General features: G+C 42.3%; 1 protein-coding gene across 2 annotated transcripts in view; it reads left to right on the forward strand.

Annotated features, from left to right (window-relative positions):
- Window positions 1–17750, forward strand: part of ALDH9A1 (aldehyde dehydrogenase 9 family member A1) — a 177848-nt gene that overhangs the window by 24559 nt on the left and 135539 nt on the right. For both annotated transcript variants that reach the window (XM_069737123.1, XM_069737124.1), the window contains exon 2: window positions 10797–10985. In XM_069737123.1, the coding sequence (XP_069593224.1) occupies window positions 10805–10985 (181 nt within the window). In that variant the 5' untranslated portion in view covers window positions 10797–10804. The remainder of the gene's footprint in view (window positions 1–10796; window positions 10986–17750) is intronic.

The following is a 17750-nucleotide window of genomic DNA, read 5'->3' on the forward strand; positions in this document are numbered from 1 at the left end:
TACACCGGAGACCAGAACTGTGCACAGTATTCTAAGTGTGGTCGAACAAGTGACTTGTATAGAGGTAAAATTATGTTCTCCTCATGAGCATCTATGCCTCTTTTAATGCATCCCATTATTTTATTTGCCTTAGTAGCAGCTGCCTGACACTGGCCACTGAATAGGAGTTTGTCATCCACCCATACACCCAGGTCCTTTTCATTGATGGTTTTGCCCAGAGTTTTAGAATTAAGCACATAGTTATACATCTTATTACTTCTACCCAAGTGTATGACCATACATTTATCCCCATTAACCCCTTCATGACCTTGGGATTTTTCATTTTTCCGTGTTCGTTTTTCACTCCCCTCATTCCCAGAGCCATAACTTTTTTATTTTTCCGTGAATTTGGCCATGTGAGGGCTTATTTTTTGCGGGACGAGTTGTACTTTTGAACGACATCATTGGTTTTAGCATGTCGTGTACTAGAAAACGGGAAAAAAATTCCAAGTGCGGTGAAATTGCAAAAAAAGTGCAATCCCACACTTGTTTTTTGTTTGGCTTTTTGCTAGGTTCACTAAATGCTAAAACTGACTTGACATTATGATTCTCCAGGTCAGTACGAGTTAATAGACACCTAACATGACTAGGTTATTTTTTATCTAAGTGGTGAAAAAAAAGTCCAAACTTTGCTAAAAAAAAAAAAAAAATTGCGCCATTTTCCGATACTCGTAGCGTCTCCATTTTTCATGATCTGGGGTCGGTTGAGGGCTTATTTTTTGCGTGCCGAGATGACGTTTTTAATGATAGCATTTTGGTGCAGATACGTTCTTTTGATCGCCCGTTATTACATTTTAATGCAATGTCGCGGCGACCTAAAAAACGTAATTCTGGCGTTTTAAATTTTTTTCTCGCTATGCTGTTTTGCGATCAGGTTAATGCTTTTTTTTAATTGATCGGGCGATTCTGAGCGCGGCGATACCAAATATGTGTAGATTTGATTTTTTTTTTAATTGATTTATTTTGATTGGGGCGAAAGGGGGGTGATTTAAACTTTTTATATTTTTTTTTATTTTTTTCACATTTTTTTATTACTTTTTTTACTTTTGCCATGCTTCAATAGCCTCCATGGGAGGCTAGAAGCAGGCACAACGCGATCGGCTCTGCTACATAGCAGCGATCTGCTGATCGCTGCTATGCAGCAGAAATGGAGGTGTGCTGTGAGCGCCGACCACAGGGTGGCGCTCACAGCCACCGGTCATCAGTAACCATAGAGGTCTCAAGGACCTCTATGGTTACAATGGAGACGCTTTGCCGACCTCCGATCATGTGACGGGGGTCGGCGATGACGTCATTTCCGGCCGCCCGGCCGGATGCGGTAGTTAACCCTTCGTCACATACAATATTCGGACTAACGAGTTCACATACAATGTGCCTGTCAGGCGCCTGCTGGAAAAATACCTATAATATCTAATGTTTGCAATTTCAGTGCTCTAAAAGTGATCAGTGACCTTCATAGAGATGTAATAAAAGAGACTACACATAATCAGTTGCAAAAAAAAACATTTACTTAACATAAAACTAATAACTATGAAATACAAACTTTTCAAAACTCCCGCCAAATAGTCCCCAGTTCGACTCTCTCAAAAAAATGTACAAAGAAAATTTTTGAACACAAACTTTATTTTAAGGTACCTTAAGTACTATTAAAAACATATTCAATCAGAAATAGATGCTGAGGTTTCCCCAGAAAAGTCACACTTGCAGAGCAAATGGCAAGAATTACACACCATTTTTGCATGTGTCAGGCAAATTGCTTTATGACATTTGAGACATTCATAATTTGAAAGCCTTCTGGTTCCGCTTTCCGTTTGGCAGGTGGTGCATCTCCTTCTTTTGTGAGGTGGTGCAGATGGTGACTTTTCACCATCATCTTCTGGGCGGAACCTTTTGAGCTGAACTTGAAGGCGAGAGGGGATACCGATTGTTTTCACGCTTCTCCTGCGTAGCTCTCCAAGTACTAGTTCATGGGCCAATTTTTTCAGATACAATCGTCTACGGAGTGGTTCAAGCTTGTTTTCAAGATAAATTACTTGTGAATTTATACCACCCAAATTCAACATAGCAAAAAATATGACCATTGGCCAGCGTTTGATGTTTCTGCTGACGTTGAAAGTGGAGCACATCTGATCTGCTGTATCCACACCCCCTTTGGTGGCATTGTAAAATGTAATTATCTCAGTTTTTTTTTCTGCCCCAGTCCCAGGATCGATGGCAGCATCATCATGAAGTGTTGATAGAAGAAGTACGATTTTTTTGGCATGTGGTACATAGGAAACTAAAGCCTTTCCATTATGGAATGCAAACATACTGCTGTACTGTTGTCTCTCTTTAACACTTACAAACTGTGGCTGCAATTCCCTTTTGTTTTTTCTTACAGTTCCCACATATGACAGCTTCTGAATTTTCAGATAATCAATCAGATCACAACTTGTAAACCAATTGTCAGCTGTAATATTGCGACCCGATCCAAATAAGGGTTCAGCCAGTCTTTTTACAACATCAGTGGGTTTGTTGCTCACACAGTAAGGACCTTCTGGTTGTTTTCCTGCATAAACTTCCAGGTTGTAAGTGTAGGTCTTACTGGCATCAACAAGGGCATAAATTTTTATTCCATATTTGTTTGGCTTTGATGGAATATATTGACGAAAGGCACATCTACCACGAAAACCAGGGAGCATTTCGTCAATAGTGAGATTCTCTCCAGGGTAATAACTTTGTTTACAGTTTACAACAAATCTTTGAAATATATTACGAATTGGAGCAAGTCGGTCATGTGTTTTGCGTTCGGTTCGGGTAGTTCTGTCGTCAAACCGAAGGCAACGAATTAGAATCTTGAATCTGTTTATGGACATAACAAGGCTAAATTTTTCAACTCCATCCCCATCTTTACCCCAAAGTTCCTCCAAACTTTGTCTATTTGCCCTATAAGCTCCTGCAAGGTACAGTAATCCAAAAAAAGCACGCAGTTCTATTTCATCTGTGGGCTTGATGGTTCTGTTGCAGATGTACTTGTCCTTTATAATGTCTATATATTGGTTGGTATATGTGACAATAGAGTCCAGAATGTCATCTGTAAATATACTGTTCCAGCATTCAACTGCAGTTTTTGCATTACGTGCAGTTCCTATTACTGCAGGAAGGTGAGTAATAATGTTTAAAGGTTCCCTACGTTTTTTCTGGAATGGCTTCTTGTTCCATTTAGTATTTTTATCTTTTCCAATATAATATGATCCAACTTCTTCATCCTCACCACTGTCACCATCTTGCTCTGTTTCAGAATCCAGGACACATTCTTCCACCTCATCATGAGAATCAATCTCCCTTTCCTCTCCTAAATCCTCATTCAGTGTGAGGTCTCTATCATCTAACAGCATATTTGTTACTTCCTCAACATCAAGTTGTACATTTTCCTCTCCATTTCAGCAGATAATCTGAAGCAAGAGAAGGAATATGTTAGGGAACTACTGTATATGCCTGAGCAGCACACTTTCTTTTATAAAATCTTCCTTATTTCTATGAAATATCCTCACATTTTGTGCTATACATTCATAAAACAAGCTAAATAAACTATTGTGATGAATAAAAACATAAAATACCAACCTTACTGAATGTGACGTATTCACATACAATGAGCCTGAGAGATCTGTGCAGCTATATCCTCTCCCCTGAAGCTCTGAAATCCAACTGTGATATCAGGTTTCACAGACCTTCAAGAGACAGGAGACTACCTGGAGGAAGGGGGTTTCCTCACAATCTGGTGAGGAAGGAGAAATGAAAGTAAAAGAGAAGCGCCTGTCAGATCAGTTGTATGTGACGGAGGGTTAAATGCCGCTGTCTGCGATTGACAGCGGCATTTAACTAGTTAATAGGTGCGGGCAGATCGCGATTCTGCCCGCACCTATTGCGGGCACATGTCAGCTGTTCAAAACAGCTGACATGTCCCGGCTTTGATGCGGGCTCACCGCGGAGCCCTGCATCAAAGCAGGGGATCTGACCTCGGACGTACTATCCCGTCCGTGGTCAGATAGGGGTTAAAGCTCATTTGCTATTTATCAGCCCAAGCTTCTAGTTTACATGAATCATCCTGTAATATAAACTTGTCCTCCCCTGTATTGATTACCCTGCAGAGTTTAGTGTCATCTGCAAATATTGAAATTCTACTCTGAATGCCCCCTACAAGGTCATTAATAAATATGTTAAAAAGAAGAGGGCCCAATACTGACCCCTGTGGTACCCCACTGCTAACCGCGACCCAGTCCGAGTGTGCTCCATTAATAACCACCCTTTGTTTCCTATCCCTGAGCCAGCTCTCAACCCACTTACACATATTTTCCCCTATCCCCATTATTCTCATTTTATGTATCAACATTTTGTGTGGCACCGTATCAAAAGTTTTTGAAAAGTCCATATACACTACATCCACTGGGTTCCCTTGGTCCAGTCCGGAACTTACATCTTCATAGAAGCTGATCAAATTAGTCTGACATGAACGGTCCCTAGTAAACCCGTGCTGATACTGGGTCATGAGGTTATTCCTCTTCAGATGCTCCAGTATAGCGTCCCTTAGAATGCCCTCCAGGATTTTACCCACAGTAGAGGTTAAGCTTACTGGCCTATAATTACCGAGTTCAGTTTTTGTCCCCTTTTTGAATATTGGCACCACATTTGCTATACGCCAGTCCTGTGGCACAGACCCTGTTATTATGGACTCTTTGAAGATTAAAAATAATGGTCTATCAATGGCTGTACTTAATTCCTGCAGTACTCGGGGGTGTATCCCATCCGGGCCCGGAGATTTCTCAATTTTAGTGATTTTTAGACGCCGCCGTACTTCCTACTGGGTTAAGCAGGTGATACTTAATGTGGAATTTTTGTTATCACTGATCATAGTGTCTGCCATGGGATTTTCTTTTGTAAATACTGATGAAAAAAAGTCATTTAGCATATTGACTTTTTCCTCATCCTCCATTTCACCCAGACTTTTTAAGGGGGGCAACACTATCATTTTTTTAGTTTCTTACTATTCACGTAGTTAAAGAATATTTTGGGATTATTTTTACTCTCTCTGGCAATGAGTCTCTCTGTCTCAATCTTTGCTGCCTTGATTTGCGTTTTACAGACTTTATTTAATTTTCTGTATTTATTTAATGCCTCATCACTACCTACTTCCTTTAATTCTCTAAATGCTTTCTTTTTGTCACTTATTGCGCCCCTTACAGCTCTATTTAGCCATATTGGTTTCCTCCTATTTCTAGTATGTTTATTCCCATACGGTATATACTGTGCACAGGTCCTATCCAGGATGCTAATAAATGTCTCCCATTTTCTTTGTGTATTTTTATGTCTCAGGATATCGTCCTAGTTAATTGCACCAAGATCATCTCTCATCCGTTGGAAATTTGCCCTCCTGAAGTTTAGTGTCCGTGTAACCCCTCTACTACACATCTTATTAAAGGATACATGAAAACTTATTATTTTGTGATCGCTATTCCCCAAGTGACCCCCAACCCTTTTATTTGATATGCGGTCTGGCCTGTTGGTTAATATTAGGTCTAGCAGTGCCCCCCTTCTTGTTGGGTCCTGAACCAGTTGTGAAAGGTAATTGTCTCTCATAGTTGTTAAAAACCGATTACCTTTTCTGGAACTGCAGGTTTCTGTTTCCCAATCTATTTCAGGGTAGTTGAAGTCCCCCATAATAATGACTTCTCCTTGAGTTGCAGCTTAATCTATTTGCTTTACGAGGATATTCTCCATTGTTTCCATTATTTTTGGAGATTTATAACAAACCCCTATCAGTAATTTATTATTTTTTCCCCCTCCCCTTATCTCCACCCACAGGGACTCTACATTTTCATTAAATTCACCTATATTATCACGCCGGATGGGTTTTAAGGACGATTTTACATATAGACACACCCCACCCCCTCGCTTATCTGTACGGTCATTTCTGAACAGACTATAACCCTGTAAATTAACAGCCCAGTCATGGCTCTCATCCAGCCACGTTTCAGATATCCCCACCATGTCATAATTATGCTCCAACAACATTAGTTCTAATTCGTCCATTTTGTTGGCGAGGCTTCTTGCATTAGTATACAAACATTTTAAGTATCTCTCTGCACCTCTATTCTTTCTTAAATTATTAACTGTTCTAACCCCACCCCCCATGCCACCGCCACCCCCATCTTCCTTATTTGTGCCCAGGTCTCTATCTGCACTATCTTCCCCTCCTATAAAATGAATACCCTCCCCCAAATCCCTAGTTTAAACTCTCCTCCAACCTTCTAGCCATTTTCTCCCCCAGCACAGCTGCACCCTCCCCATTGAAGTGCAGCCCGTCCCCAGCGTAGAGCCTGTAGCCAACTGAGAAGTCGGCCCAGTTCTGAAGGAACCCAAAGCCTCCTTCCTACACCAATTCTTGAGCCACTTATTAACCTCCCAAATCTCCCTTTGCCTCTCTGGCGTGGTACAGGCAGTATTTTTGAAAATACCACGTTGGAGGTCCTTGCTTTCAGCTTGCAGCCTAATTCCCTGAAATCATCTTTAAGGACCTTCCACCTACCTCTAACTTTGTCATTTGTGCCAATGTGCACCATGACCGCTGGGTCCTCACCAGCCCCTCCCAGTAATCTGTCCATCCGATCAGCGATGTGTCGGACTCTAGCGCCAGGTAGGCAGCACACCGTTCGACGATCCGTGTCTTTGTCACAGATCGCCCTATCTGTTCCCCTTGGTCTTCATGATGCTCTGTGCTTCAAACAGAACCCTGAGGCTATCACAGAGCAGGTGCATTTATACTGAAACTTGATTACACACAGGTGGATTATATTTATCATCATTAGGCATTTAGGACAACATTGGATCATTCAGAGATCAACAATGAACTTCTGGAGTGAGTTTGCTGCACTGAAAGTAAAGGGGACGAATAATATTGCATGCTCCACTTTTCGGTTTTTGAATTTCCACCAATAATTTCCGTTCAACTTCACAATTGTGTTCTATTTGTTGTTGATTCTTCACCAAAAATTTACATTTGGCATCCTTATGTTTGAAGCATGATATGGGGGAAAAGGTTGAAAAGTTCCAGGGAGCCGAATACTTTTGCAAGGCACTGTACCGGTAACCCTCAATGAGAGACCTGTAGAAAAGTCTTCAATGAGCCTGTCAGTGGTTTGTGTATGTGATATGCGGACTATTTCTGGCATGTCCTCCATAGTGAGGGCCAGCCTTACATTAGGCTGATATCTGGTGTACACTCGCCTTCCCCGAGACACCGCTCTGCTTTCCTGCACTGACTGTGAGCACAGCAGCCGGAAAGCAGAGCGGTGACGTCACCGCTGTGCTTTCCGGCTGGCCGGCGCTGACACAGGATGCAGGAGGAGTGCAGAGAAGCAGAGCGCCGGGGACAGACAGCAGAAGGTAAGTATGTAGTGTTTGTTTTTTTTACTTTTACGATGGTAACCAGGGTAAACATCGGGTTACTAAGCGCGGCCCTGCGCTTAGTAACCCGATGTTTACCCTTGTTACCAGTGAAGACATCGCTGAATCGGCGTCACACACGCCGATTCAGCGATGTCTGCAGGGAGTCCAGCGACAAAATAAAGTTCCGGACTTTCTGCAGCGATCAACGACATCACAGCAGGATCCTGATCGCTGCTGCATGTCAAACACAACGATATCGCTAGCCAGGACGCTGCAACATCACGGATCGCTAGCGATATCGTTGTGAAGTTGTTTAGTTTGAAGGTACCTTAACCCTAACTTTAGCCGCTACCCTAACCCTAATGAGAAAATGGAAAGAAATACATTTTTTTTTAAAATTTTTCCCTAACTAAGGGGGTGATGAAGGGGGGTTTGATTTACTTTTATAGCGGGTTTTTTTGGCGGATTTTTATGATTGGCAGCCGTCACACACTGAAAGATGCTTTTTATTGCAAAAAATATTTTTTGCGTTACCACATTTTGAGAGCTATAATTTTTCCATATTTTGGTCCACAGAGTCATGTGAGGTCTTGTTTTTTGCGGGACGAGTTGACATTATTTATTGGTAACCTTTTCGGGCACGTGACATTTTTTTGATCGCTTTTTGTGAGGCAGAAAGACCAAAAACCAGCTATTCATGAATTTCTTTTGGGGGAGGCGTTTATACCGTTCCGCATTTGGTAAAATTGATAAAGCAGTTTTATTCTTCGGGTCAGTACGATTACAGCGATACCTCATTTACCGTATATCATTTTTTTATGTTTTGGCGCTTTTATACGATAAAAACTTTTATAGAAAAAATAATTATTTTTGCATCGCTTTATTCTGAGGACTATAACTTTTTTATTTTTTCGCTGATGATGCTGTATGGTGGCTCGTTTTTTGCGGGACAAGATGACACTTTCAGCGGTACCATGGTTATTTATAGCTGTCTTTTTGATCGCGTGTTATTCCACTTTTTGTTCGGCGGTATGATAATAAAGCGTTGTTTTTTTGCCTCGTTTTTTTTTTTTTTTTACGGTGTTTATTGAAGGGGTTAACTAGTGGGACAGTTTTATAGGCTGGGTCGTTACGGATGCGGCGATACTAAATGTGTACTTTTATTGGTTTATTTTTTTTAATTTTGATAAAGAAATGTATTTATGGAAATAATTTTTTTTTGTTTTCATTATTTAGGAATTTTTTTCTTTTACACATGTGGAATTTTTTTTTTTTTACTTTGCCCCAGGGGGGGGGGACATCACAGATCGCTGATCTTACAGTTTGCACAGCACTCTGTCAGATCACCGATCTGTCTGAGAGCACTGCAGGCTTACCAAGCGCCTGCTCTGAGCAGGCACTTGGTAAGTCACCTCCCTCCCTGCAGGACCCGGATGCCGCGGCCATCTTGGATCCGGGCCTGCTACAGGGAGGGAGGTAAGGAGACCCTTGCAGCAACGCGATCACATCGTGTTGCTGCGGGGGTCTCAGGGAAGCCGCAGGGAGCCCCCTCCCTGCGTGACGCTTCCCTATACTGCCGGCACGCCGCGATCATGTTTGATCGTGGTGTGCCGGGGGTTAATGTGCCGGGGGCGGTCCGTTACTGCTCCTGGCACATAGCGCTGGATGTCAGCTGCGATAGGCAGCTGGCGATCGGCCGCGCTCCCCCCCGTGAGCGCGGCCGATCGCCCTGGACGTACTATTCCGTCCATGGGAATTAAGGCCCACCCCACATGGACGGAATAGTACGTCGGATGGCAGAAAGGGGTTAATGTCCACACTCACACCGTATCCTCCGGATCGCAACTGGGAAACAAAACAGTCCATAGGAGTCCAGTTGCCGAGGGCTACTGCACCACCATATCACGCTGTGAAGTGCCAGGACTTCGCTCTGCTCGCTCTGTGTTAACTCACACAGGCTTAGCTTCTGCAGAGCCGTATGCTCCGCAAGTTGCAAACTCCAAACTTGCACACCCAAACCCTTGCTGCAGGGTTTTTTAAACTGGAATCTGTGGCCATGGGCCACTTGCAAGATCCGGCCTGGAGGAAATTGACTGCCCTGCTACCTTTTGTAGTCCTTTTCAAAAATAAAAGCCCATGACTGGTTTTCCTGAACAATGTCTTGGCCAAATAGCTTGACCAGGTCCATGCTTACTTTTATTTTGCCTTGTGACTCACAAGCATCTTGCTGTGACCACAAGGCCCTCCAGCGGGTCTAATAGGACTCCATCCGCACCCCTGGAATACATATCGACCCTCACATATGATCTCCCCCCTTGCCTCCCTCACAGGTATAAAGTGAATTTTCCTTGTATTTTTGTATTGTCCTTTTTTTTTGTACCTTTCTTTTCTAGTAAAAAGTTGCATGACCCTCTGAAATGTTGCTAAACTCTTTTAAACTGCAGAACCATGTAGCAACATTTCGAAATGTAGTAAATGATAAATGATGGTTCGTCTTAGGCTATGTGCACACGTTGCGGATTAGCCTTAGGAATTTCTGGTGCGGATTCTGCCTCTCCTTGCAGAAAACGCAGCTGCGGATTTGTCGCGTAATTTGTGTGGATCCGCAGCGATTTTTGTGCGTTTTTGCTGCGGATTTTTTTGCGGATTTGCTGCTTTTTTTACCCCTGCGGATTTCTATAATGGAATGGGAACAAAAACGCAGCAGATCCGCAAAAAAAAAGTAGTGACGTGCTACTTCTTTTTTTATCCGCAGCGTTTCGCACCGGATTTTCCGCAACATGTGCACAGCTTCCGCAGAGAATCCGCAACGTGTGCACATACCCTTAAAACATCTTGATATTCAAAAGCACGCATATAATCCTGATGGCCCCCCCCTTCTCCAAAAATTAAAACAGGAGAAACCAAAGTTAATTTAAAACAGGCACAAATTGAATAATGAATTGGATGGAAACATACTATAAGTCATTATGAAAACCATCTTTACTGATAAAAGCAATGATGAGTAGGTGTCGTAGTTTACAAGCCCTGAGGCCTCGTATAGAAGAAGTACTCCATGTGAGAATGGGTATTCTACAGTGTTCTGCAGCTGGGGAAATAGCTCAAGTTAAATTATAATTAGTTATCTTGTGTAAGCAAACACATGAGATCTATGCTAACCTGTCATGTGGCAAAGGGGCGTGTGTTTTCCCCAGACCCGTTGCCAGGTATAAATCCTTATAGTCCCTGTACTCTTTCCTGTTAAGTAACTGTTTTTTTCACATGATATTATTTATATGACAATTTTTTGAACACTTAAAAATCTCCTTTTTTGTTGCGTATTTATTCTTTAGGCTACTGAATGAAATTTATTGGAGCTACTCCTATTGTTCGCTTTCTGATTCCAAAACTACTAGTGACCATGAACCGTACTCTCTGCACGGGGACCTTCCAAAATTGCCAGCCCCTGAATTATCGAGCAGGCGGTAGGGTGCAGCCTTTGGACTCTGTAGGGCACGAGGAAGCCTATGAGCCCTCCACAGGTAAGCAATGGTCAGCGTTCAACTCCTGTATTCACTGCTATATTGTGTACACTGATTCTGGAGGGACACCACAGCTTGTGGTCAGGCTTTCAACAAATAATGACGTATTTGGCCTGCGCTCAGTGTGTTTTGGGTTACAGAATCTTTACACCGACCTTAGCAGTCTTAAAATGTCCACTTTAGTGTCATGTCAGCTTCATCACTTCTGTTCTGCATATTGCATATTTTTGCAGCCTATAAGCAAAGTAGATCTTATCACAGAGGTGAATAGTGCCCTACCTAACCTATAATCTAATATATAAAGCTGTGTATGTATCTATCTATGTATGTATCTATCTATCTATGTATGTGTGTATGTCCAGGATTGACATCTGCACCATCGCAGCTACAGCCACAAAATTTTGCACAGTCACACATCTGGACCCTGAGAGCATCATAGGATATGTTGTGAGGCGAAGTTTTAACCCCGCGCTTTCCAATTCACCAAACAATTTTGCGCCTATCTACATAATGGGGAAAAAGTGAAAGGATAAGTGTTGGAGGCAAATTGACAGCTGCCAGATGTGAACAAGGGGGACTTAAAGAATGAGAGCGATGGCGCCAAAGAGTATATACCATACAGTTGCAAATGCGTCACACACTACCATGTGCTTGAACACATATACCACCCTCAATACACATTTCACCACACATACACCAACCTCGCCACATAAAAGTCGAAACACAAAAGTCACCGCTCAAAACTCGCCACGCGCAGAATTCGCCACATGCAAAACTAGCCACACGTGCAAAACTCACCTCATGGAAAACTCGCCACACGCAAAACTTGCACACGCAGAAAAATTTCCACATGCACAAAAGTTGCCTCACACAAAACTTGCGCATACTCAAAACGCACCACACATAAAACTCGTCACGCGCAAAACTCGCCATGCGCAAAACTTGCTGCACACAACTTGCTACACTAACCTGTCACATGCAACTCAACACACAAAAAGTTGCTACATGCATGTCGCCACACGCAACTCATCACACACAACTTGACGCCTGAAACTCGCCCTAAAATGCACACAAGTCTGGTATTATCCTTCAAAAATAAAAATCTGAATAATAAGCAAACTACAAGAGCAACAAATGTACCATATAGGAAATACGGCAGCTGTCAGTCACATGACCTGTCTATTGTGTATATGTGAGCTAATATATACTGCCAGGGGGGAGGGCATCCTGTTGGCTGGGGATTTATCAGGCTGCCAATTTAGCTTACAAATACTGAGGTAAAAATACTGACCAAATAACGTGTGAATGAGGTCTAATACAGGAGCAGATGACACACAGGTATATACTATATACAGGAGCAGATGACACACAGGTATGTACTATATACAGGAGGAGATGACATACAGGTATATACTATAGGAGGAGATGACATACAGGTATATACTATATACAGGAGGAGATGACTTACAGGTATATACTATATAAATGAGGAGATGACACATAGGTATATAGAGGAGGAGATGACATACAGCAGGTATATACTATATACAGGGGAGATGACATACAGGTATATACTATATGCAGGAGATGACATACAGGTATATACCATATATAGGAGGAGATGACATACAAGTATGTACTATATACAGGAGGAGATGACACATAGGTATATAAATACAATATACAGGCGGAGATGACATACAGCAGGTATATACTATTTACAGGGGAGATGTCATACAGGTATATATTATATACAGGGGACATGACATACAGGTATTTACTATATACAGGAGATGGCAAACATGTATATACTGGGAAAAATGAGAGGTGTGAGGTGAAAATGAGGTGTGAGGTGAAAATGAAAAGGTGCGAGTGCAAAATGAGAGGAGTGAGGGAAAATAGTGGAGTGATCGGAAAATGACAGATGTGAGGTCGAAATCACAAGTGTTAGGGGGGAATGAGAGGAGTGAGGAGGAAAATGAGAGGTGTGAGGGGGAAAATGAGAGGCGTGATGGGAAAATAAGAGAAGTGAGGTGCTATAACTAACCACAGATATTTACTATGCCCAGGCAACGCCGTGCTCTTCAGCTACTAATAATAATAATCTATTTATATAGCACTAACATATTCTGAAGCACTTTACAGTTTGCACACATTATCATCACTGTCCCCAAAGGGGCTCACAATCTAAATTCTCTATCAGTATATCTTTGGAATGTGAGAGGAAACCGGAAGAAACCCACGCAAACACAGGGAGAACATACAAACTGTTTGCAGATGTTGTCCTTGGTGGGATTTGAACCCAAGACTCCAGAGCTGCAAGGTTGCTGTGCTAACCACTGAGCAACCTTTGTAGTTGCTGTTGGGTCTGGCACTGTTCCCTCTAAGCTCTGTTTTGGAGATTATCAGAGTTGAACATTAGACTGAAGGCTCTGTAACTGGAAACTTGTTTTAACGTTTTCGTTTTCCAGAGCCCACAGCTTCTAATTGATATGAAGGCAGATGTGCAGGTGGCACTCAAAGCTGATAATTTTCATTTAGGCTGTGTGCACACGTTGCAGATTTTGTTGCGGATCAACAGCTTTTTCTGCGCGGAATTGCACCAGATCTGCCATGTATTGCCCAAGCAATGTTAGTCAATGGGAATCCAGAATTGGTGTGCACATGCTGCAGAAAATTCCCTGCGGATTCGCAACGTTTTATTTTCCGCAGCATGTCCGTTCTTCTTGTGGATGTGCAGCGTTTCTGCACCCATGAACTTGCAGTGAGTCAGTCATATCTGCAGCAAAACCGCAGGTGTAAAAAGGTTTGCAGATTTGCGTGCTAAAAACGCTGCAGAAATGAAGAAGGAAGAGTGTATGGGCAGAGAATATGTGCGTGCGTCTGTGTGTGTGTGTGTGTGTGTGTGTGTGTGTGTGTGCGGCTGTGTGGGTGTCTGTGTGTGTGTGTGTGTGTGTGTGTAGCCAGGCATCGTCTGATGTGACTATTTCTCCCATCCGGCTATATCTACTTTCACATATAACAGTGACAGCATGAGCTGATGAGTAGTCCCATCATCCAGCAACTGTGTTCAAGTGTAAAAAAAACAAAAAACACACAAAAAAAAACACATTTACATAATCACATTCAAAATTCATACTCACCAAACACTTAATCCCCGACTCCCACATCTCCTGCAACAAAAATAAAATAATAAACCAACAGAAATACTCTGTCTGCCGTAGTCCATTTAATTACGAGTGTCCCATGGCGATCTCACTTGTATGCCGCTGTGAGAGAGTTCTCTGGAGTTCATGCTGTCTTGTGGCACTGCTGCATGAGAAACTCTGTGTATCACTGGAGGCCGTGTAGAACCGTCACATCTCCTAATGTGACTGTTCTACACGAGATATAGTCGTGGGACACTTGTTATTAAATAGACTGCGCTGAACAGCGAGTATTTATGTTGGTTTATTTTATTTTTTTTGCAGGAGATCGAGGGAGTCGGGGATTAGGTGATGTTGTAAGTATGGTTTAACCCCTTAGTGACGGAGCCAATTCGGTACTTAATGACCGAGCCAATTTTTACAATTCTGACCACTGTCAGTTTATGAGGTTATAACTCTGGAACGCTTTAACGGATCCCACTGATTCTGAGAATGTTTTTTTGTGACATATTGTACTTCATGTTAGTGGTAACATTTCTTCGATATTACTTGCGATTATTTATGAAAAAAACGGAAATATGGTGGAAATTTTTAAAATTTGGCAATTTTCAAACTTTGTATTTTTATGCCCTTAAATCAGAGAGATATGTCACAAAAATAGTTAATAAATAACATTTCCCACATGTCTACTTTACATCAGCACAATTTTGGAAACATTTTTTTTTTGTTAGGGAGTTATAAGGGTTAAAAGTTGACCAGCAATTTCTCATTTTTACAACACCATTTTTTTTAGGGACCACATCACATTTGAAGTCATTTTGAGGGGTCTATATGATAGAAAATACCCAAGTGTGACACCATTCTAAAAACTGCACCCCTCGACATGCTCAATACCACATTCACGAAGTTTATTAACCCTTTACGTGCTTCACAGGAACTGAAACAGTGTGGAAGGAAAAAATGAACATTTAACTTTTTTTTGCAAACATTTTAATTCAGAACCATTTTTTTTAATGTTCACAAGTGTAAAAACAGAAATTTAACCATAAATTTTGTTGTGCAATTTCTCCTGAATACGCCGATACCCCATATGTGGGGGTAAACCACTGTTTGAGCGCACCGCAGAGCTTGGAAGAGAAGGAGCGCCGTTTTACTTTTTCAATGTAGAATTGGCTGGAATTGAGATCGGACACCATGTCGCGTTTGGAGAGCCTCTGATGTGCCTAAACAGTGGAATCGCTCCACAAGTGACACCTTAAGGAAATTATCTAGATGTGTGGTGAGCACTTTGAGCCTCGAAGTGCTTCACAGAACTTCATAACGTAGAGCCGTGAAAATAAAAAATCGCATTTGTTTACACAAAAATGATCTTTTCGCCCACAAATTCTTATTTTCTCAAGGATAACAGGAGAAATTAGACCACAAAAGTTGTTGTGCAATTTCTCCTGAGTACGTCGATACCCCATATGTGGGGGAATACCACTGTTTGGGCGCACCACAGAGCTTGGAAGAGAAGGAGTACCATTTTACTTTTTCAATGTAGAATTGGCTGGAATTGAGATCGGACACCATGTTGCATTTGGAGAACCCCTGATGTGCCTAATCAGTAGAAACCCCCCACAAGTGACCCCATTTTGGAAACTAGACCCCTTAAGGAACTTATCTAGATGTGTGGTGAGCACTTTAAACCCCCAAATGCTTCAAAGAAATTTATAAAGTAGAGCCGTGAAAATAAAAAATCCTGGGGGGGGAGAGCACTGTTTGGGCACCTATCGAGGCTCTGAAGGGAAGGAGTGCCCCTTGAAATGCAGACTTTGATGGGATGGTCTGCGGGCGTCATGTTGCATTTGCAGAGCTCCTGATGTTCCCAAACAGTAGAAACCCCCCCACAAGTGACCCCATTTTGGAAAGTAGACCCCCCCCCAAAGAGCTTATCTAGATGTGTGGTGAGCACTATGAACTCCCAACTGCTTCACAGATGTTTATAATGTAGTTACATAGTTACATAGTTATTAAGGTTGAAGGAAGACTATAAGTCCATCTAGTTCAACCCATAGCCTAACCTAACATGCCCTAACATGTTGATCCAGAGGAAGACAAAAAAAAACCCATGTGGCAAAGAGTAAGCTCCACATTGGGGAAAAAAATTCCTTCCCGACTCCACACACGGCAATCAGACTAGTTCCCTGGATCAACGCCCTATCAAGGAATCTAGTGTATATACCCTGTAACATTATACTTTTCCAGAAATGTATCCAGTCCCCTCTTAAATTTAAGTAATGAATCACTCATTACAACATCATACGGCAGAAAGTTCCATAGTCTCACTGCTCTTACAGTAAGGAATCCGCGTCTGTTATTATGCTTAAACCTTTTTTCCTCCAAACGCAGAGGATGCCCCGTTTCAGGTCTATGATTAAAAAGATCATCAGAAAGGTCTTTGTACTGTCCCCTCATATATTTATACATTAAAATATGATCATTCCTTAGTCTTCGTTTTTCCAAACTAAATAGCCCCAAGTGTAATAACCTATCTTGGTATTGCAGACCCCCCAGTCCTCTAATAACCTTGGTCGCTCTTCTCTGCACCCGCTCCAGTTCAGCTATGTCTTTCTTATACACCGGAGACCAGAACTGTGCACAGTATTCTAAGTGTGGTCGAACTAGTGACTTGTACAGAGGTAAAATTATGTTCTCCTCATGAGCATCTATGCCTCTTTTAATGCATCCCATTATATTATTTGCCTTTGTAGCAGCTGCCTGACACTGGCCACTGAATGAGTTTGTCATCCACCCATACACCCAGGTCTTTTTCATTGACTGTTTTGCCCAGAGTTTTAGAATTAAGCACATAATTATACATCTTATTACTTCTACCCAAGTGCATGACCTTACATTTATCCCCATTAAAGCTCATTTGCCATTTATCAGCCCAAGCTTCTAGTTTACATAAATCATCCTGTAATATAAAATTGTCCTCCTCTGTATTGATTACCCTTCAGAGTTTAGTGTCATCTGCAAATATTGAAATTCTACTCTGAATGCCCCCTACAAGGTCATTAATAAATATGTTAAAAAGAAGAGGGCCCAATACTGACCCCTGTGGTACCCCACTGCTAACCGCTACCCAGTCCGAGTGTGCTCCATTAATAACCTCCCTTTTCCTATCCCTGAGCCAGCTCTCAACCCACTTACACATATTTTCCCCTATCCCCATTATTCTCATTTTATGTATCAACCTTTTGTGTGGCACCGTATCAAAATCATTTGAAAAGTCCATATAGGGACTTCCGGGAGGCAGAGCCTGTGAATGGCCGCTTCTTAACAGAGCTCCTGGACCAAGGGCGCAAAATAACTATTTTGGCGTTATTTCATATAAATCAGAGGCCAGGATAAGGACCGGACAAGGGTCATCTAACACAGACCCAGCTCTCCGGACTCCCTGGGAGTCACAGGGGGTGCAGTCAGCGCTGCAAGCAGCACCGCTTCCATCTAACGACCGGAGGCCTGAAGTGGAGAGGGAGCCGGTAGGGGAAGGGCGAGCAGCGCGCCCCATCGGCATCCCGAGCGGACTCACCGGATACCGCCAGGAGGACGGTGAGAGGCATCGGTGGAGGCC

This window comes from Ranitomeya imitator, chromosome 8 (assembly GCF_032444005.1).
Source record: "Ranitomeya imitator isolate aRanImi1 chromosome 8, aRanImi1.pri, whole genome shotgun sequence".
In the NCBI taxonomy this organism is placed as follows: Eukaryota; Metazoa; Chordata; class Amphibia; order Anura; family Dendrobatidae; genus Ranitomeya; species Ranitomeya imitator.